This window comes from Amblyomma americanum, chromosome 11 (genome assembly GCF_052857255.1).
Source record: "Amblyomma americanum isolate KBUSLIRL-KWMA chromosome 11, ASM5285725v1, whole genome shotgun sequence".
Classification (NCBI taxonomy): domain Eukaryota; kingdom Metazoa; phylum Arthropoda; class Arachnida; order Ixodida; family Ixodidae; genus Amblyomma; species Amblyomma americanum.
This window is the reverse complement of record NC_135507.1, coordinates 36,387,169-36,408,713: the sequence shown is the minus strand read 5'-3', so window position 1 is coordinate 36,408,713 and position 21,545 is coordinate 36,387,169. Positions and strand designations below refer to the sequence as shown.

The 21,545-nt window shown below is 44.9% G+C and overlaps 1 protein-coding gene and 1 long non-coding RNA gene across 2 annotated transcripts in view; one reads left to right on the top strand and one right to left on the bottom strand.

Annotated features, from left to right (window-relative positions):
• Positions 1-21,545, top strand: part of LOC144110772 (uncharacterized) — a 189,539-nt gene that overhangs the window by 28,638 nt on the left and 139,356 nt on the right. The window lies entirely within an intron of this gene.
• LOC144109933 (lysosomal Pro-X carboxypeptidase-like) lies at positions 3,437-18,679 on the bottom strand. The gene is made up of 10 exons (XM_077642702.1): positions 18,478-18,679; positions 17,229-17,357; positions 16,973-17,113; positions 15,137-15,238; positions 11,357-11,538; positions 10,781-10,938; positions 9,769-9,929; positions 7,890-8,042; positions 5,813-6,000; positions 3,437-3,817 (listed from the first exon to the last, which is right to left on the bottom strand). Exons 2-10 carry the CDS (start codon positions 17,346-17,348, stop codon positions 3,625-3,627), a joined length of 1,398 nt encoding a protein of 465 aa, XP_077498828.1. The 5' UTR covers positions 17,349-17,357; positions 18,478-18,679; the 3' UTR covers positions 3,437-3,624.

Below are 21,545 nucleotides of genomic sequence, written 5' to 3'. Positions count from 1 at the left end.
TGCACATTTTCTGTAGTTTTTAATAGCTGCTCATATACAGCGAAGCCCTGATGTACATAAAACCCCACGTATATCTAGGCACACAAACCTGAAATGCATGTTAATTTCCTTAATTCAGTAATTCAGTGTGCTACTGCACAGCTTCATAAATTTTGTATGTTATGTCCTTTGTGCTATTTCACATACTTCTTGCTGTATGTCCGCGGGAAATTAGTGTCCCCGACATCAAATACCAGGTTTCACTCAGTGTTGAGGTAACGGTTTTTTTTTCAGCTTCTACTCTATTTCTGCTGACATATATAAACAAACTAGCATGAACTTTGATTTAATGTGCAGGGACGAGCAAGCATGGCTGTGTGATCGTCAACATTTTTTTTTGGACACGGTGCCGCAATTCGTAAATGTATTCGTAGACCTAGCAGTCGCATGTACGATTCATTTGCAACATCCTGTAGCCGCCGCGGTGGCTCAGTGGTCATGGCGCTTGGCTGCTGACCCGAAAGACGCGGGTTCGATATCGGCCGCACCAGTCGAATTTCGATGAAGGCGAAATGCTAGAGGCTCGTGTACTGGACGATGTCAGTGCACGTTAAAGAACCCCAGGTGGTCGAAATTTCCGGAGCCCTCCACTACGGCGTCCCTCATAGCCCGAGTCGCTTTGGGGCGTTTAAACCTTCATAAAGCGGACCAAGTAGCACCCTGTTGTCATGCTCTTTTGATGAGTCCTTCTCTTGCAGTTCAAGCATCGATGAAAAGCACGCGAAAAAAATTAAACTAAATGGCCTTGATTGAATGTAAGAAGCACCATGCTGCTATTTTTGTGCTTCTCAGTGACACAGCTGTTTTTTTTTTTTTACGTGGACTGACTTGGCCCTAGTGCTTATACTAAAGGATTCTCCGACAAATTTTTGCGAGTACCTCAGAGAGAGTGTGAGTTCCACAGCGTGCGTAATTTGCGCAGTTATTCCTGTTATAAATTTAACCTCTTAACACGGACATAGTTTATCTATGCTGGCTGGATATCTATTACCACGATGGAGTTACTTCTTTATTGACTTCGTTACGTTCTCTTCTTTTGCAGAAATTTAAACAGGAACTATGGGTTCCCGGGGCCTGAAAGACCCTCTTCGGGCTGCATCTGGCATGCAGCACCAATATCTTTTTGTGCAGTGTACAGGTGCTTGCAGAAGTCAGTTGAGCACGCAAGCAGTGGCCTGAGTGCATACTAGCGGACTCTAGGGGCTACGGCAAGAAATTTAGCCACGACTAGTATGACCTTGTACCAAATGGCATTCGAATTCCCAATAGGCCGCATACCTCAATTTCGGCGACGCGAATGGTGTGGGGCTCTTTACGATGGAGCTGGCTGGCTACAAAAAGAAAAATAGCCAAGTTCATCACATAAGACCTAGGACTCGGGTTTGTTGGTATTTTGTGTTACGTTTGAAAAGCGCTATATTCCAAACGGGCAGCGCTTTTCGAACATACGATGATGACATATGTGCAGTGCGTGCTAAATCTGAACAGGCAATTGAGCATATTTTGCTACATTATGGCAGTAGCCATCAAGATGTCGAAACAGGGGCAATCAGCATTCCCGAGTCCCTAGGATTCAGAAATTTATTCATTTATTGATTTATTTCCTCAAAGGTCTCAATCGATACACTAAATGAGAGAGTGGGTGGTTATGGCAAACAAAGGAAATAAATTATGATGAGAGGTTTTCGATGAGCCGCTTGAATGCTTGTGAGTTGATGATAGTGGCAACTTCGTTGAGCAGGTCATTCCAGTCTCGTGCTGTACGTAGGATGATTGCTGAAAGGTCACGGTACGGGCTTTCGGGGGATACACTGTATTTTGATGGCGAAAGCAGGCGATGCGATGGGCTCTCTTTATGTAGGGGTTATCGAAAGGCAAGGAGCGGAAAAATTGATCAAAAAAGTTAACACGTGCTATTCTATGGCGCTCAGCTAGGAGTGGGGGGGGGGGGGGGGGGGGGTAGTTTTATTTGCGCTTTCAGTGCGGAGATGCTGGCATTGTAGGAATAATTAGACAGAATGAAGCGTGTCGCGCGATTCTGAACCGACTCGAAGGCGTTAGTGAGATTATTGTTGTGCTGGTCAAAATAGCATTAGCATACTCCAGCTTCGGTCGCAAAAAAGTTTGAAAAGCAAGCTGTTTAATAGAAGGTGGAGCGAGGATTACGACGTAAATGCGATCTGCGGTTGACTTTAGTAAGGAACGATCTAAGAACTGGTGGTTCATAGCCAAGCAAGTGACCTAAAGGTATACAAGCTGAGGATGGAAAGTTGGGACAACGTAGCACTCAATGATATTCACATTTTACAAGGGTAAATTTCTAGGCAGTACTTTTTAGCGGTAAATATTGGTTAAATAAATATAAAGAGGAGAAAATGCCGAGCCTGATGGCAGCCGCCACCACCTAGTTTCAAAGGGAAAGTCCTTAGCATCCAATCATGCATCCGTCAGAAGGCAAGCGTAGCGGGGAACGGGAGAAAGTTAGGCGAGTCGACGAGATTTGGCGCAGCGGCCACACCTGATTGGTCGAAGCGCCGGAAGCGGATGTCGCTTCGGTTGGGACTGTGAGCGGCGGCTGGATGTCACTGCGTCGCGGTTGCCGCAGCGCATGGTCCGCTGTGTGTTTGAGGTCACAGGTCCAGTTTCTTCGACTATCTTAGCTGCATCCGAACTACCACACCCGCTTGCGGCGTTTCGATCAATCAGGTGTAGCCGCTGCGACAGATTATGACGCTTTTTATTATGACACAAACTTAGAATACAGACGTAGGAGTCTGCGGAGGTAAGTTGGTCGCGGCTGGCATAGGAAAGGTTTAATTGGTGAGTCTTGGGGAGGCCTTTGTCGTTCGGTGAGCGTAGTCAGGCTGGTGATCCATTCGCCATTCCCTCCTTCCACCCGTCCATCTGGGTGGCCCTCCGTCGTCCGTCCGTCCATCCACCCGTCCGTCCGACGCAAGCGGCTTCGAATGCACTAGCCGCGCTCCTATAGTGTCAACACTTAGCGCTGTTTTATGTGAATCAGCCCCTCACGCCCCGATAAGCGAGTATTTCATGGTGACACCAGTAGCATGATTTGACAGTGATTCACTCTTCATATTGTGCAAAAAAGAAGATCATAACATTGCTGTAATAATAATAATAATAATAATAATAATAATAATAATAACCATTATTTTCCATCAACACAGGGTGACGGAGGAGGTGCGAAATAAAGCGACGGGCGGTTGACTACGTTCTCACCTTCTTTACACTGGGCAGCGGAAGGGTTCGGCGGGCCTCGTGATTATACACATTACACAATTAAAAATAAGGGAATAAAGGATATGATGATACATATAACACGCAAATAACATAATACTGAATGGCAGCACTAACGGTGTAGTACCGAACAAATGTTTATTCAATGGTGCTGATAACAGGTGTTAGTCAGGGATCGTTACTTGTAATGAGGTAATGTCGAATAAGTGAATTTTTGATATCGATACCATTTGACCTCTATATGTCGCTCTTGTAAACTATCAGATTTATTCAAACGGCGTCCATTCAAAGTATGTTCTGTTTCCTCGGCCTAGACTTTGCAATTTGTCACAACGAAAGCCATCGTCGGAAGGCTCTCTTGGCGACTCTCCTGGAGAGCCTGAGTGAATGCGGATCCCAGCGGGAGTTTGCGAAGCGCAGGTCTAGGCAGTGAGCCCCGCCCCTGATGTTGCGGAACTCGTTACTGCGTGTCGGAGGAGCCTCGACACCGTAAGCCGCCCACGGGTCCAGATTGCCGGTGCTGCAGACATAGGGGAGAGATATTGAATTAAATTAAAGAATCGGGGGGGGGGGGGGGGGGAGGCAGAGCGCTGCACTACGAGCTGGTAGCCATGCCACAATATTACCCTTTTTAGCATTCTTTAACCCGTCATTCTATTTTATGTAATTATTTTGTCTCCTGACAAAGCCTTCGTCCCGACATATTGACCGCAAATAGGCGCCACAGTTTCAGTAAGTCAGTCAGTCAGTTTTTATTTGCAAGAAAGTTAGATAATCCTTCGGGTGGCAGAGACTAAAGGCATGGTTGCCTGACGACCCATGCAAAAATTTATTTAGACAGTCTAAAGACTGTCCATAGACTTTTGTCAATAAAGTCCATAGACTCTCTATAGACAAACCCCAAAGAATAGCCTATAGGCAATACAAATCCTATAGGTAGTTTATAGACAATCTATAGATTTATGGCCATACACTTTAAGTAGACATTTGTCTATAGACAGTCTATAGAATATGAATACACAAAAAGATATATCTATAGGAAGGCAATAGAGTCAATCACAAGTCTATAGACTGTCTATAGACCATTTTTATAAGGGGAGGGTTCTGCCCCCGTAACAAAAGAAGCAACCTACAGCAGTACAGCAGAGAGCTGGTACAAAAAAAGAGAAGCATCGTTACAGATTGTACACGCATACATCCCATACAACATAGATGTACTTAAGTACTATGGACAGTTTTTTTTTTAAATCACATTGAATATTCGCTCAAATATCGCAAAAACACATAAAACGAAGTCAACAATTGAAAACAAAATTTATATTTATCATTGTTACTTAACAATCTCAACGGAAAACAAAATTGCCCGCAGTTCACGTTTGAACGTTTTTCTGGGTAGGCAGGAATCTAAAATAGAAGCAGAGTTATTTAACATGTCTATTACCTGGTGTTTCAGATCTTCTTTTCCATAATTTGTTCCCACTTTTTTATTTCTGCGTTTGGCGCTACGGATATCATATTGAGCCAAAACAGGTGTGTAAACACTGAGGAGTTTCTGTTATATATTCGCTGTACTACGAAAAGCTAGAGTCACTATAACACACTTCACAGCGTCGCAATCCTTTTCCTCTCGCTGTCAGGCATAGCGCGTACTAATGGCTACCCCAACAGCGTGTATTAAAATTTGCTGGGAATTTGCGAAGAGCGGCGCCCTTCCAATCTGCCTGGACCTGAACACAAGCAGAAGGTACTGCTTAAAGGAGTGCCGTAACTTGTATTCTTTTTTTTTCAGCTTCTTCTGAGTCTCAGTCCAGAATATTGTCGAAGTGGTTTAAGCTGTCGCTCACAAAAACTGCGTCCATGTGCAAAATTCCCGGAAAAAAATGAAAATTTCAAAATTGTAAGGTACTATTATGGAAATACTGAAGGTAGTGGTCCATTCCTGCGATGTGTAGCAAAATCTTTCTTTTCTAGTGTTTCCATCGCTCGCATTGACCAGTTGAGACTGCCGTAAAACCAATGGAAAACGCCTTTGACGGTAGCAAAAACATTCATAGCACAAAAAAAATGCAAGCCTACCGACGGTAAATCTGCAGATATGCTGATTTTTATACTGAAATCTTGCAATATATAAAAAAAATCATTCATAAACTCTTTCCTGCTCAAAAATGTTTTGGTCCAGAATTTTTGGGTATGCCAAGGGCCGATAGAAAAACAGGACACCACAACAGTGACTGTCATATTGTTAACGTAAGGCATTGATAACTATGTTCCTTTCAAATCCTGAAGCGGAAAGAGGCGAAATAGAATACTTTGAAAAAGTTTTAGTGATCGACTTTTGCAGAAAGGGATGACGGGGCCGACAACTGGGATCGCTCGGACTTCCCTTGCTTGTAAGAGTAAAATTTTCTGCGAAAGTCTTTTCTTTTTATTATAAAATGGCAACGCACCAATCTAGCCGGATTTCAATTTCTCCTCAGTGTACCTTTGAGATGTTCAAACTTTTTAAAGCGCTCACCTGTAGAACACACGGGATGTTCCGGAAAGGTTCGCTCCACCCAGTGCCGAGATGACTCTGTCAGTTGTGGGCGTGATGCCGAACTGCAGCCAACACTTTTGGCTAACCTTGCCGAAGTCCCATTCGGTCGGGTAGAACATGTCCTTGACGCCATCCCCGCACACCGGGTGCACGAATTCCGTGCATTGCTGCGATAATTTTTATCACTATTCGTCCGTCACTCAGCTGCACTATGATGCTGTGTAGCTGGAACAGCGGATCCTGTTCACGAATTTACGCGCTAGTGCGATAAGTGATAACCGAATAACTGAGTTGGTGTAATATAAAAACGGTTATTATTCGGTTATATTTCGTTCCCATTGTCCTGAACGCTATCAGACCATAGCTATAGCAGTGGTGTGGCGTCAGTCCTGGCTAAGAACGACGGACGAAGAAGAAAAAAAAAAGTTAAATTGAACTGAATTGAATTACTATATTCTACCTCCCCTGAAGTAGGTGCCTGGCTTACATACATAAAGAAGCAATAATAATAATAATAATAGTTAGTTTTTTGGGAAATGAAATGGCGCAGTATCTTCCTCACATTTCGGCGGACACCTGAACCGCGCCGTAAGGGAAGGGATAAAGGAGGGAGTGAAAGAAGCAAATGAAGGAAAGAGGTGCCGTAGTGGAGGGCTCCGGAATAATTTCGACCACCTGAGGATCTTTAACATGCACTGACATCGCACAGCACACGGGCGCCTTAGCGTTTTGCCTCCATAAAAACACAGCCGCCGCGGTCGGGTTCAAACCCCGGTTCTCAGAATCAGTAGCCGAGCGACTTCGCGGGTATAGAGAAGCCAGGAGCAGCATATTATCGACATTTTCAGTGCGAAAGCAATAGTGTGGCAGTCCTGACGCTGGAAAAATCGTCTAACGTTTGCTTGTGTTTCCGATACCAATCTGGATTGCACAAATGCCACCGGTGGCAGCACCTGCCATCTTACGTCATGCTTTACCCACTGTATGCGAATGTTTTAAATATGCTCTCATTGTTTTTCTTCGATTCTATTCTACATTTATCGTATATGCTGGGCCGAATGGTAGATCCAGTGATATCGAAGCATTATAAAAAAACCAAAACAATAAAATAAATTTTGAACAGAATCGCTGTATCATCCAGGCCAGAAATGAAGCCGGCGTAAAGGACTCTGGAACGCTGTTTGTCGAAGTAATTAACGAAAGCGGGGAGGGAGGTGCTGTGGTCGAACAACGACGCTATCTACTGCTAACACATTGGAAACACGGCTTAGCGCCTATGAAAAGGGTATGGGAGAAACTACGGACCACACAGAGTATACGGCCAAATATATAAAAGAAATTGCCGACGTTTACGCTTCTCAGAAATATAATTCTTTAGAGCATCTGCTGCGGTTCTCGAATCGTAGGTTACCGCATACGGAATATGCATTGCCTAACGGACGTGGCTGTGGATTTCGACTTGGGCAGCGCGCAGTGTTCCGCCATCGACGAGCCTCGCCTCGGGCGAACGGCCAGAGCGCTTGCAGAGTGCGCTAGTCTGGCGCCATCTCTAGGGAATGATGCATACTTTATCGGTGACGTCATCGACGAGCAGACGATGGCGCACGCTACTCTTCTCTCCTCTTCACGCTGCCGCCGTTCCCTCCTTTTCAGATTTTCTCCTCGGGCTCTCTTCGCTACCACCATCTCTCCTCCTCCGCTGCGCTACGCGCTCGGTTACACCGAGGCCGAGGCCTGCCGCTCAACGCCTGAACGGGCGCCTAAGAGATGCCCGTGGGCTGTGCAATAGTAGTGCGCGTTAAAAACCCCCGCATGGTTGAAATCAATCCCGAACCCTCCACTACAGCGTGCCTCACAGACTGAGTAGCATTGGTACGTTAAACACCGTTTTGCTATGCCATACCCTACTCTCCTTTCGCCATCAACCCTTAACCTCCCATCTCCCATGTAGTTCAGATTGGTTTCGAAGTGGATGTACTGATTTCCGGAAACGGGCAGAAATGAGACAGAAGTTTTTGTTAAAACTAATGTCCGTTAGAGCATTGAGAGGACCCACTTGAAAAAGCCACGCAGGCTCTTTGCTCGCCACCGGTTTAGCGTAGCAGGTGGTCTTTCCAGTGTTGTTACGAAAGAAGCCAACTGCCTTCACTAGTGCGTCGACCAGCTGATCGGTGTCTCCATGGGCCTTGCGTAGGAGCTCGCATACCGCCTGCGAATGCGATCAGCAGCGCTGTTGTTTTTTCGGCTCTCAAAGTTTGTAACAGTGGCTAACGCAGGTCGTTGCGTCCGATTCACGATTTTCAAGTGGCTTTCACAACCACAGCTGCTCGAGTAAGAACAGCTATCCCTGCAAATTCTTCGCCCTTTATAGCAACGCGCGAGCAGGAACTTTCTTCTTTATTTGTTGTTTTTCAGGCAGCAACGGACGCAGTACAAGGAGTGTAGATTTTTTACCGTTTTAAATTCAAATATTTAACTGTTGAGAATCGTAAAAGTTTAATCAACGCCTTTCAAAACATAACTTGACACAACCTCTTGCTTCTCATTATAATTACCCATTGCCGTATCGAGGTCAATTTCCTGCCCCCATAACGAAAGTAGGTTCACTTCATTAGTACGAAAGCATTATACTGGTGGGTAAACCCCGAGCAAGATCTTGTGATGTTTGTGTGCTTGCGGTGTTTGTGGATTTTTGTCAAGTGAAATAAATGAATAAAAATCAATCAAATAAATATCCGAGAGGGGTATTCGAATCCGCGGCGACGCGAACAGATGAGCTTCGCTGGCCACTGCACGAGGGCACTATGCTATCGCCGCATCCGATCACACCTCATGCTAAACTGCCACATACACTCACGCTGTGAATTGCACATTGTCTTTTTCATTAACTAATACTATTATCAAACTACTAATCGCGCTTTGAGCTACAGGGAGATGTGCGTTGCATGCGTTGACGTGGACAACGTAGTGGCAGAGACACGGCACTAGAACAATAGGCGTTGACAGCGACAATACTGCTGAAAAAACACGGCACTGCAGCATAGGCCGCCGGCGTACATGGGGTAAATTGGCACTGACGCTGAAAAAGGTAAAGACACGCATAACCGCCTTACTGGGTCAATGGACACCTCAATCGCACTTTCAGGTCCGTGACGGGTGGACGCCCCACTCCAGCTGTAGTGTGCACAGTGTTGTGCGCGTGTGTTTTTATCCCTTTTTCATGAACCTATCATGCGAGCAACCTGTATATATCTATTATTGTGTAAATAGTTTTTGTATGCATCATCTCTCCCCCATCTTTTCTTCCTGTACCCTCAACTTTTCTATTTCATTTCTCCATTCTGCCTGCTATCCTTTACTTCCGCCGCCCCAGCTCAGATGCTTCAGTATCGACAGCAGATGCCGTGGCTAGCAAAAAAAAATTTCGTTCCTTGTTCATTATTTTTAATAAAACCACTTACTACTACTACGTGGCGGTGGTGTCCACATGCAAACAACTGTGCTTTCGAACAAAATTTCGTGGTTAGCAAGGCTAAACCGCGAGCCTTTTCTTTCTAGTTTTCTACAAAAAGAAGATAACTTACGGAAACGGCGTGTTTTTTTTTTCACATTAAGTGCACTAAGCAAAAATGTAGCTATCTTTAAGCCGCGTACCGAGGCATATGATTTAGTCTACGTGGTATTGGGTAGGCGTGCTACTTACCTCACCCTACGAAGCCGCCACTGTTGTTTCTTCAAAGAGGACTAAAACTTTTATTTACCCAACTATATATATATATATATATATATATATATATATATATATATATATATATATATATATATATATATATATATATATATATATATATATATATATATATATATATATATATATATATATATACATTTCGCCCGTAAATGAACGCTAATGATTGCTGGCGCACGGCGCTCACCTTCAGAGGGTGCGGCGGTGCGTGCGATGTCGGGTAGGGATAGTTCACGAGAGCAACACCGATCAAGCTGTCACGAAGCCAGTTTCGAAAAGCCGGGAAATGACTGCGGCGCAAATGGGCACAGAGGCGAAATTTTCTCCCGAGACTTTGGCAGCCTTCCTCTGAAAGCAGCAAATATCACGATAATGAGCAGAGAAGCAAATAATGGACAGCTAAATGAGAATTGCCGTTCGGCATGGTACAATGCTCGGATAATGCAAATGCTTCCGAACAACTCTACTAGATCCATGTCAGCATGTTAGAAGTATGCGCTGCATCTTTACAGACATAACTGTACATGCATTTTCTAAAAATGTAAACAGCGTCACAACTGACATCGCCGTTAACTGCACTCTCACGTAGAGTCTTGGCCAAAAGTCTTGAGGCCAAAGGCTTTTCGCTTCATTCGCTTAACAGAGCCATTACGGCACCATTGAAGACCGAATGACCTTGAAATGCTAGCAGAGGGTTTCTCCTTGACGTAGAGTAGCTAGCTTCCTGCTTGACTTGTGCTTTGAATGATCCACTACACGGAGCATTCTAGGAACATTCATTTCGCTGCAGCTGAACGCTGTGGCATTAAGACTTTTGACCAAGATTGCACATCTTACTTGGCGGGGCGGGAAGGTAGCGAGTATAAGTTTCTTTTTACTTCGTCATCGCTTATAAGATGAAAAAATTCACATCATGATGGTGGAATGCAATAGCATCAGAGGCTGTTTGATAGCTTTACGGGAGGTGACGTAAGTTTCGGTCTTGTGACATCCCTTTTTCCAAGCAATGTATTAATTTTATGACCAAAGATAATTTTTTTTTTCGATGAGACTCCTAATGCTCATCGATGCCCTGTTACGCTAACAGTGCATAATGAAAAAAGATGAGTTTTTGCATTATTTTTTGTACTATAAGGATGACCATAGGTGAAGAGACTTCTTTGCTTTTTGCGAAACAAGAGAAGCTACTTTTAAATTACCGGTTGAGGCCAGCTTTTCGAGGACCGGCCATATCTTCCTGACTTCGTTGGGGCAATTTTTGGAAGTCTTTTTGTAGGCATCCGTCGCCGCCTTGAAGTAAGTGTCACAGGAAACGAAGGGAGATAGTATCTTGAAGGGAGCGCTGCTCGCCAGGACACTGTCGGCGACGAAAGATTACAGTCAGGCAGTGCCTTCCTTAACATGCTTTTTCTTTCACACATGCTCTGTTATAAAACCAACATTTGTTTCTTCGACACACAAGCTCACATAACAGGTACAGTCTTTGTCAAAAGCGTACAGACCAAGGGGTTTGCTTCCAAGCCCCGTAGCGGGGATGTTTAGCACATTTGTTAGTCCTAAGCTTGAGAGGGTTGAGGACTGAAGTTTCTCCCTCCTTCGTGAGGTTAGGGTCCCTGAGTGTGCAAGAGGAGCTGCAGTGCCGGGCTCAGAAGCAGACCCCTTGGGCTATATAATTTTGACAAAGACTGTACTTCTGCTGTCGTTTTAACTTTTCATCTAGTATTGGATCGAGGTGTGAAAGCTCATCGTAATCGCTCGCAAGAACTAGCACTTACCCCCTGACAATGTGCGGGTACTTAACCCTGAACCAGGTGGCCAACATGGCTTCGTAGTGGCAACCAAAAGCTGCCACTCTACTGTTTTGGGCTCCCTTGACGTTCTTCTTGATCCACGTGATCAGTTCGGCGTAATCGGCGAGGGCCTGTTCCGTGGTCAGGTAGGCGGTCATCTCAGGAGCCTGACAGAGAGAGAGTGAACAGTCATGGGCGCCTGGTTATAGCCATGTAACTAACAGAAGACTTGCTCCTTCAAAGATTAACAGGCAGTATTTTAGAGAAATGGCCCCCTGAAGTTTGAAAGAGAGAAATTTCGCCGGCGCGCACAATCTCCACAATCGAAAAACAGTACTACAAAGGAACAAAATTGTAGCCACGGACTCTCCCAGGTGATGAAGGTTTGTAATAAGAGAGTAATTACTCATTATCGTCCACCCATGCGCAGCCATAAGGCTACAGAGGAAAGCTATACAGCTTCGATGCACGGAAAGCTGAGAAGTTGGTTACTGTTATCCATGGTAAAACAACGCGAAAAAACACGAGGACGGAACAAACACGACGACACGAGCGCTGACTTTCAACTTCGCCTCGGAGTGGTGGAGACAAGCTCGTTTTTTCAAAGAAAGGTTGAATGTTTGTTGTGGCAATGAACGTGAACGAAGTGATCGCCGACTCTTTGCTGATTGGTGCAAGACAGCTTACCAGCACACTAATTTGTTGTGGAACTGGGTCCGCCGCTCATTGTCTGCGAGCAAGGAACGCATGTCTGCCGGTGCTCGCGGTAGGGTAGTTGTTTTGGATGACGCTGTTGTGGAAGAACGCCATCGCAAGACACTGGAGCTTGGACCAAAATACTGTTTTGAGCCACGGCTATTACCAGCTGAAGAGTTGGGCCTGTCAAGGACAATCGCTAGGCAGGTACCTGAAGGGCAGCGCCAGCAGTGCGTCTCCGAGTGTTTCTCAGTTTTTCAAGGTTCCCTTGGCAAGCGTAAGGCTCAAAAAGGGTTTGGCGCATTAGTGAACCACCTGGCCGCGAATGACCTGAGACCGCTGATAGCAGACAAAGAGGGCTGCTTTGTTGTTATGAAGGAGAGTGTGTTCTCGGACAAAGCGCTTGCTGCCATCTCCAAGAATTTTCGACAAGTGCTAGAGAGTGCCGCAAAAGTTAAGAGACGTGCCGTCGCCCTTCTTAAAAAGGCCAATCTCGACCGTTTGCGCGAGTCCGTAAAGAAATCGAAACGCAGCACGCTTGAAATATTTTTTACGGTTAAAACCCACAAAATAGGCTATCCGTTTCGTTCCATAATTTCGGAAAAGGGAACTTGGCAGCTTGTTGTTTCCAGCTACTTACAGAAGGCGCTTGCTTCCCTTGCTTTTGAAGACCCTTTCCGAACGCGAAACTCCGACGTCGTCTTGGAGTACCTTCAGAACAATAATCCTGGTGACTGTAATGTGTTCAGCGTGGACGTCGAGGATTTATACTATTCAATTCCTCATGAGTAATTGCTGCGCTTTGTAAGGGAATGTATAAGTGAGGACAATGACGAAGTGCGCTTCCGAAATGTTTGCGGTGTATCTGTTGATGCTTTCCTTGAAGTGCTGTGTATGTACCTCCGCTCCAACATTGTTTCATGGAATGACAGTGTGTTTATACAGCGTTCCGGGATATGCATTGGGTCTCGCGTGGCTCCGCTGCTAAGTGACTTGTTCCTTAGCAGAATTGACAAAGCAATTGCAGGAGAGTTACCGGGCGGTGTACTGAAAGTACACAGATACGTCGACGATTACCTCGTTTTTGTTGAAAACGAAGGATGCACGCAAGATGTCGTGAACACATTTGTCAGAAATGGTCAAGGACTTGCTTTCACCACGGAGACCGTTAACCAAGGTAGGATACAATTCTTGGATGTGGAGCTGAGACTTGAGCCCGGACATGTTTGGTGGCTGTATTCGCCTCGTTCCGTCAAGCCCCTACTCAGCTTTCAGTCTGGGCACTCTAAGCTGGTAAAGGATGGCATCTCCCTGTCTTGTGTTCGCGCCGCTCTCAACAAGTCGTGTGTCCATATCATTGAGGAAGGTGTGCAAGGCCAGATTTCTAGGCTTAAAGACGCTGGTTTTCCTGGGGCCGCTATCGGAAGGTTATGCGAAAGGCTGATGGCCAAAATCAAATCGGTGCATAAGCGTGCTCCTCAGGAAGATGAGGTCTCGAATCGCCGGAAGATTGCTGTGATCCCTTACGCCCATGCATTATCACAACGTCTGAAGAAAGTGGGGCGAAAATTTCTAGTTGATGTTGTATTTTCGTCTCGCCGAAAATTAAGAAACATTTGCCGAGCTGTGCAGCGGAAGCGAGAGTCCCTACTAGGAAGGACGATTGGCGGTGGTTGTACCACAGCACACGCAGAGAGGAAGGTTGAGTGCGTCGAAGGTGTAGTATACAAGATCCCCCTTTCATGCGGTGGGTGGTATGTTGGCCAGACTGGGCGATGTCTTAACGAACGGCTGAGGGAGCATCACAATTCTTTGGACAGGGCAGCCGGTTCGAATTTGGCGCTGCACTGCAGGCAACCTAAGCACACGTGCGCCCCATTGCTTCATCAGACATCCGTCATCTTCAAACATAAAGATCAGATAGTAAGGGAACTAGTAGAGGCATATCATATTGACAAGGGGGGGGGGGGGGGGCAGCATGCATTAGCAAGCCCTCATTATCATTGGCTAACCACGAAATCACCTGTTTGGAGCATGCATTTGCAACAAGGTAGATTTAATGTGTTCAGTGATGACGCAGTGTTTCTTGAATATTTTTTGTTCTGTGTAGTGTTTGGCGGGAATAGTATATGTACACACGTGCGTAATAAATCATCTGTTGAAAGTCAGCGCTCGTGTCGTCGTGTTTTTTTCCTTCATCGTGTTTTTTCCGCGCTGTTTTACCATGGATATACAGCTTCGACAGAAACATTGTAGTTGAAGGAAAATTAGCCGTGGTCCGGGGTTAGAACCCAGTTCCACCGCTTCAGCGACGCAGTCGCTCGACCAAATGAGCTAACCGGGACGACTAGCAAATGGAAGGACGTGAACGAAGTGATCGATACATCGATGTAGGAACAGTGCTGGTCAAATGTTTAGGAGAATCCCGCAAGGTGGATTATATTTGCGATGAGGGACAAGTTATTCATTCGCATGGGTAATTAGTCCCTCATCTCTCCAGACTCTCACTGCCTTGAAGACCGACAGTTTTGGGTTTCGTTAGAGGACGAGATTCCAATCGGCGACCGTTGCATCCAGGGATACCAGTTCGCGGTCCCACCGAGGCCAGTCATAAAGTAGGTGCGCAGTTTCCTCTTCGCATTTGCTCCGATATGGTGGCAGCGCCTGGCGCTGTACACAGCTGATAGGAGACCAGTAGTGAATGCCTTTATCATAGAGAGTAGGTAATCTGGCAACGGTGGTGGTTTCGACATTCTAAGGTATAGAGTGATAAAAGCAGAAAAGGAAGCATGCGCACTTACGAAAATTCGCTCTGTCAAAACGTTCGTAGTTTCACAGAAGTGATCAACACGCAGTTTATTATTCAGACTTGCTGTGTCAGAGTCACATAAAACAAACAGAAATACTTGAGATCGTTTTCGCAAAAAGTGTGGGAAAGGGCGAATATTGTGTCGTGTTACTTCAGAAAGCGAGAGAGAACTACGTCGGCTTGCGGGGTACGGATCTTCATGCGCAGAAATCAAAAAGAGGTGTACAGCGCAAAGTTTCCGAAGCGTCGTCGTTGCTCACCTTGAATGAGTCCTTTCCAAAGGGCAAAGACTGGCCGTAGTAGCGATGCTCCGCGAATACCAAGACCGCCTTGAAATCGCGAGCCCAGTTCCACATAATTCCCTGAAAATAAAACAAAGTTAATGTGTGCTGCGCGAAGTCAGCGCACGTTAAAGACTCCCGGTGGTCGAAATTACTCCGGAGCCCTCCACTACGGCACCTCTTTCTTCTTTCACTCCCTCCTTTATCCCTTCCCTTTCGGCGCGGTTCAGGTGTCCAACGGTATATGAGACAGATACTGTCATTTCCTTTCCCCAAGAACCAATTATTATTATTAGTATTATTATTATTAGTAGTATTATTAGTATTATTGTCCAGAAAAATAAGGGGGAGGGGGGCACGTGTACAGGGGAAAGTTAAATTGCCCGCACAGTGTATCCGACAGGTATGGTATTGAGAGTAATTTCTTTGAATTTTCGAGTGGAAACTGCCATGCTTGGGGTGCCTGTGCATTCCCAAACTCCATACATTCCGGTCTCTAAAGCTACGACACATTTTCAAACGGCATAAGAATCCTCGAAGACGCGAAAAAATTACCAAGCACGCTGAGTAATGACAGAGTAGGCATCTCTGGTCACATTTCAATGAAGTTGAGTGTGTCCTTGAGTACGTCTAAATCTTAAAAAGAAGCCAAGCTACGCTGCATTTTAAACCTTACGCAGCACTGTTTACAACACCCCCATAGGCTTCGGTGAGCGCCCTTATAACACTGGTGATAAACTTATTACCATAGATGTGCGGCCCGTATAGGCCAATAATCAACAGCGGGTAGGTAGGAGAGTCCGTTGCCAAATCAGCTTGCGAATTCCTTTTTCTTTCGGAATCGCTCTTATTTTGCTGTATATAAGAAGGAAGCCAACAGTACCCGAAACTGAATCAATGGGATTATATTAGTATAATTAGTTTATCGCTGAAAGGTAACTGATTAGAAAGCAGAAGATACAACCACACGCCGCCGTTGTGATCCGAACCCCTGGCCTCCGAATTTCGCATACGGCGCGCTACCAGCTGAGCCACGGTGGCGGATGTCCAATCTTCTGCTTTCGGGGTGTTTATGTTGCGTGTAAGCTAACCTTAAAAGTGTTCACCAGCGCCACCCTCGTCCATAGCGGCGGATATAATATTTCCTGCAGTACCGCGAGTGTCACGTGACCGAACGGAGAGGGCGGAAGCTGTTGGACCACGTTGTAACAAAGTTGAAGGGGCCCGGCGATCCCTTTGTTATAGCCGCAGCTTCGTTATAGCTCGTGTTAACCGAGATTCTAATAGGAATCGTCATTCCTTCGTTATATACATTATTTCGCTTTAGACCGTTTCGTTATAACGAGTTTCGATTGTATCAACTCGTCCAGCTTTATGTCTGGCATCGGCCTCTCAAAAACACGTGTTTCGTGGCTGCAAGAAAAAAAAAGTTGGGCTGAGGCTTAGCTAAAGTGTTAAGCCTGGATATCTCAAAGCGAAAAGTGTTTAGCAAGGCGTGCCTCTCGTGATTCTGGCGTTTCAGCCGCTTGTCTAGCCTTGCACTTTTCATATCTTCGATGCTTTTGAGCCAACTCCCACGCTTCCACTTCTGGGTCTTCTTCTCCTCCTTCCATGAGGAAAGGTCAGACGACGGAGGCAGCGCGCGGCGGCGACGACGGCTGCGGCAGCAGCGACCACCGGCGCTCCGCGTGACGTCACTCGGTTTCGAGCATGCGCAGCTGTGGCAAGTTTGTAGTGTGGCTCACGCGATGCCCTGTGTTGACGAGCCTAGTGAAGCTTTTCGCTTCAAAAAAGACGACGAAGAAGATCACTCACCACGCTGCTCACGTGTTCTTCAACGGAACCTTGGTGTCCAGTGTGAAAAAATATTGGTCCACCTTTTCGGTTCCAATACTGATCGGCTATTGCGTATCTTAATTGAAATGTGGTGTTTTTGTTGTACGTGAAGTGATCGATCTGCAGGAAGAAAGCGAAAAATAGTGTGAGTGAGTACACGTGCAGACTTTCTCCTTCAACTGCGGCAGGAACTTCTCTCATAAGAGTCTTAGCAAAAAGGACGTAAGTTACGAACCAGCGCGTCGAAGGTGTGAATCTTGTATGTGAGGTTCAAGCCACTAGTTTGAGTCGCACCCGCTAGCGCTGCGGCGAAAAATACGGTCAACAGTGGAGAAAAAATTTTCGGTGTGGCCATCTTGAATTTCTGAAAGAGATGGCGAACGAGTTACTGTGAGCAGTCTAGCAGCATGATTCAATTTTGTCTTCATTTTTCCGCACGAGTTATCGCTTACTGCCTTGTTTGAGGTACCCCGTACAGACTTGAGGAAAACATTCTGCCCGGAAACGTACCAAAGTGCGTTTCAAAAATAAATGAACTGAAGCCGCTACCATATATATGTCTTTTTCCCTTCGAGTGAAAAGCTTCAACATGCCACGGAAATTAACTTTTTAATCCTCAAAAGTTTCAAAGATGGTTTAAAAAGTCAATACAGTATTTTGCTTCTTCTCCTAAAAGCAAACTGGTCGTTAATGTTGATAGGGATTCATTTTGTTCCACTGCCACCAGTTTTTGTGACAACTTCTTTTTCTTCTTCCAGGCTAAAAGGTGCAAAGGCCCATGAAAATGACCATCATAAAATCCAAATATTCGTAATGCTTTAAATATTCAAGACAGTAATCGCCTCCCTCTCCTAAAATAAAGACCCATACCATGCTAGTATGAGTTTGTTTTGTTCTAATAGCACCAGCTTTTGCGCGCATTTCTAGCGAGAAAAAAGGAATTTTCGCCGTTCACCAAGGAGAGAAACCGACCCGCGACATCAGTATCACACTCTCATGCTTACCCCTGTAGCCAAGTACAACCCGTGGATTCCACTACCGCGAATGGTCGCCTTAACAGGAGCCTTCATGGCACCGCCCGTTCAAGACAGCGGCGTCATTGGACAGTAGCTCAAAGCCAGAGTTTTGGGTTACGACATACCACGACAACGAGGCCGTTCACCTTAAAAGAAAGTCCTCTATAAAACTAACACTGAACAGCCTAAACTGTAGTCATTAATGTTGCATATAGTCTTCGGTAGTGGAGCATAAAAACAATAGATATGCACAACACTGCATGCGCATATGAAGCCCTGCATATCGTATACGCACAACTTTTCACACCACTGCTACAGAGTGTGATCAGCATTGGCAGTTCACGAGCCCAGACCTTGTGCCCCTATATAAACGACAGACATAAAGAGAGCGGCAAATAGGAGGGCGCCAGAAATCGACTAGTTTATAAGGGGTAAGTGCAATGACACACCGACAAATCTTGGACTTACTGTTGGCGATGGTGAGTCAGCGATTGCGGCCCATCGACGTTACCACCGTGATGGTGGGACTTAAGCGATGAAACGTCTTTGGCTGCCACGTCCTGGAGACGCCGTGAATGGACACGGCTTACCCGAAGGCGCCGACGCGCCTACTTTTGGGGGGACCATGCGTATGATTTGTTAGTGGCGATGACACCCCGGCTTGCCCATGGATGGCTGCTGATTATGACGACTGCTATCCCTTCAGCTGATGATGAGCTAAAGGAAGGAAAAAGACAGCATATGTGCCAGAAGAAGAATGTGAACTCAAATCAGATAGATTTAATTTTTTTTATATTTCCATATGTGAATACATTTTTACCCCCCATGTGCCTAAAAAGTTCTAATTTGTCTGTGACTATTATCATTAAATTCACATGGGTGTAAGGTTATGATGAAGAAAAAGAGAAACCATTGCCAGGGTTTCTTTTTCAGTATTCTTGCAGCATCTTGGCCTTAGTTTGAGCAGCCCGCTCTTGCTATCATTTGGCGCCACCACATTTGGGTTCCGCCACAGATCTCTTTGTACCGCTGTTCTAAATTTCCTGAGAGAATCTCACCGACTGCCTTGCTAAGTGTTCCAAAATATTTTTTTCTGTCAATTATTACATTTTGACTTAATAATTATAATTAATTCCTCTCTTTATTATTATTCTTATAATTTTGAAGTCAAAACTCTCATCCCTTTTCTGTTCATGAGGAAGAATTCACCGGTGTTGCGCTTCCACGTGCTTTTCCTTTTTATTAACTGCGTTCAGGTGAATAGCCACCCGATTCTTGGCCGATCCCCTAGTGTGGGTATGTGCCATCTTTTGATAGGCTAATAGCAATGTGCCAGAAGAAGAATGTAAACTCAAAAAAGAAAGATTTAATTTTTATATTTCCGTCTTTAAATACATTTTTACCCATTGTGTGCCTAAAAAGTTTTAATTTGTCCGTGACTATTATCATTAAATTCACATGGGTGTAAGGTTGCGATGACGAAAAAAAGAAACTGTTGCCAGGGTTTCATTTTCGGTATTCGGCAATTTCTCCGTTCTTTCTGGAAACAACAAAAACTGCCAGAATCGTCATTTTTATTTTTATTTTCTGCTCACAGATTTCATTATCTTCTTTAAACAATTAATCGAAGCGCTACTCCCAGAAATTCCGAAAAGAGATCACAGACTGGAAGCTCTGTTGTTATCGTGAAGTCAAGTGTCTAATACAAAAAGAAATACAGCATAAAAGCATTTGTGCCTTGTCACGAAGACAAAACAACAACAAGATGGAGATGAAGCAGCTCGGACATATCACTGAGTAACACGATGCAGTCTCAGAAAAAAAAAATACAGAAATGCTGGACAGCATGGCGTCAAAAAAAAGGCAAAGCTGCAAAAAGCAATTGGTAAATATAGATGTAAATATTTTAAATTATTTTTTTTCCCGAAGTGCCACTTGAAACATTAGCGATCAGTTGAAGCTGTTCTGTAGTTATTCAAAACGTCATGGATCGGGAACTAATGTCTCTCCGCAGTAATACGGTAAAAGTTCGAGTAGCTTCCATGCAGAAGTTGATCGGGTGAGCACAAATATCTCTTTTAGTGTTAGTTCAGATAGGCAAAAAACAAAATAAGGCACAGCAGATTAAGAAAATCAAACTGAATAACGAAAACAGTATTCAAAAACCACTTTAATATGGCCATACACTCATGGGCTTCGGGAGTTTTTTTTTTTACAAATGCATTTATTGATTCTTTCAATAAGCCTCATCATTTTGTTCTGGAAGAAAACCTTGGTGTCTGGACAGCGTAATTCAGTCGAGTGATAAGCCTGGTCTCTTTCTTTTGAAGCATTAACAGAGGGTTGAGATTTGTTTTTCATATAGTGGCGTAGACTAAAAGGCAGTATTCAATGTGCGACTGATATGATCAATCAACAAGGAGGGCAGTGTCATTAGCAATATGGATAAGATAGTTAATGTAGCCAAAGAGTTCTACACAAATCTATACAGTAGTCAATTCAATCAGAACGTAAATGATAGAGACAGCAACACAGCAATGTGTCACCCGCCAGTAACGAAAAAGGCAAAGCAAAGGGGAAAAGCAGCTGGTGAGGGTCATAATAATAATAATAATAATAATATTTGGTTTTTTGGGGAAAGGAAATGGCGCAGTATCTGTCTCAAATATCGTTGGACACCTGAACCGCGCCGTTAGGGAAGGGATAAGGGAGGGAGTGAAAGAAGAAAGGAAGAAAGGTGCCGTAGTGGAGGGCTCCGGAATAATTTCGACCACCTGGGGATCTTTAACGTGCACTGACATCGCACAGCACACGGGCGCCTTAGCGTTTTTCCTCCATAAAAACGCAGCCGCCGCGGTCGGGTTCGAACCCGGGAACTCCGGATCAGTAGTCGAGCGCCCCAACCACTGAGCCACCGTTAACAGCAGACCTGTGGAAAGACGGAGGGTAGATTTTGCTAGAAAAACTATCCACCCTGTATACGCAATGCCTTATGGCCTCGAACGTACGAGAAGCTAAGAAGAAAGCAAACGTAATCTTAATAAGAAGGAGGCGCCAAGTACTTGAAAAATTACAGACCAATCAGCTTACTGTCCATTGCCTACAAGGTATTTACTAAGGTTATCGCTATTAGAGTCAGGGCAACCCTAGGCTTTAATCAACCAAACGATCAGGCAAGCTTTCGTAAGAGATATTCCACATCCGATCATATTCACACTATCAATCAGATGATAGAGAAATGCGCAGAATATAACTAACCCCTATATATAGCCTTCATTGATTACGAGAAAGCATTTGACTCAGTGGAAGCCTCAGCAGTCATACAGGCATTGCGGAATCAGGGTGAAGATGAGTCTTAAGTCAAAATACTGGAAGGTATATGTAGGAACTATACAGCTACCATAGCCCTCCATAAAGTCAGAAATAAAATTCCAATAAGGCAGGGCGTCAGGCAAGGAGACACGATCTCGCCAATGCTATTCACCGCTTGTTTAGAGGAGGTATTCCGAGGCCTGAATTCGGAACATTTGGGGATA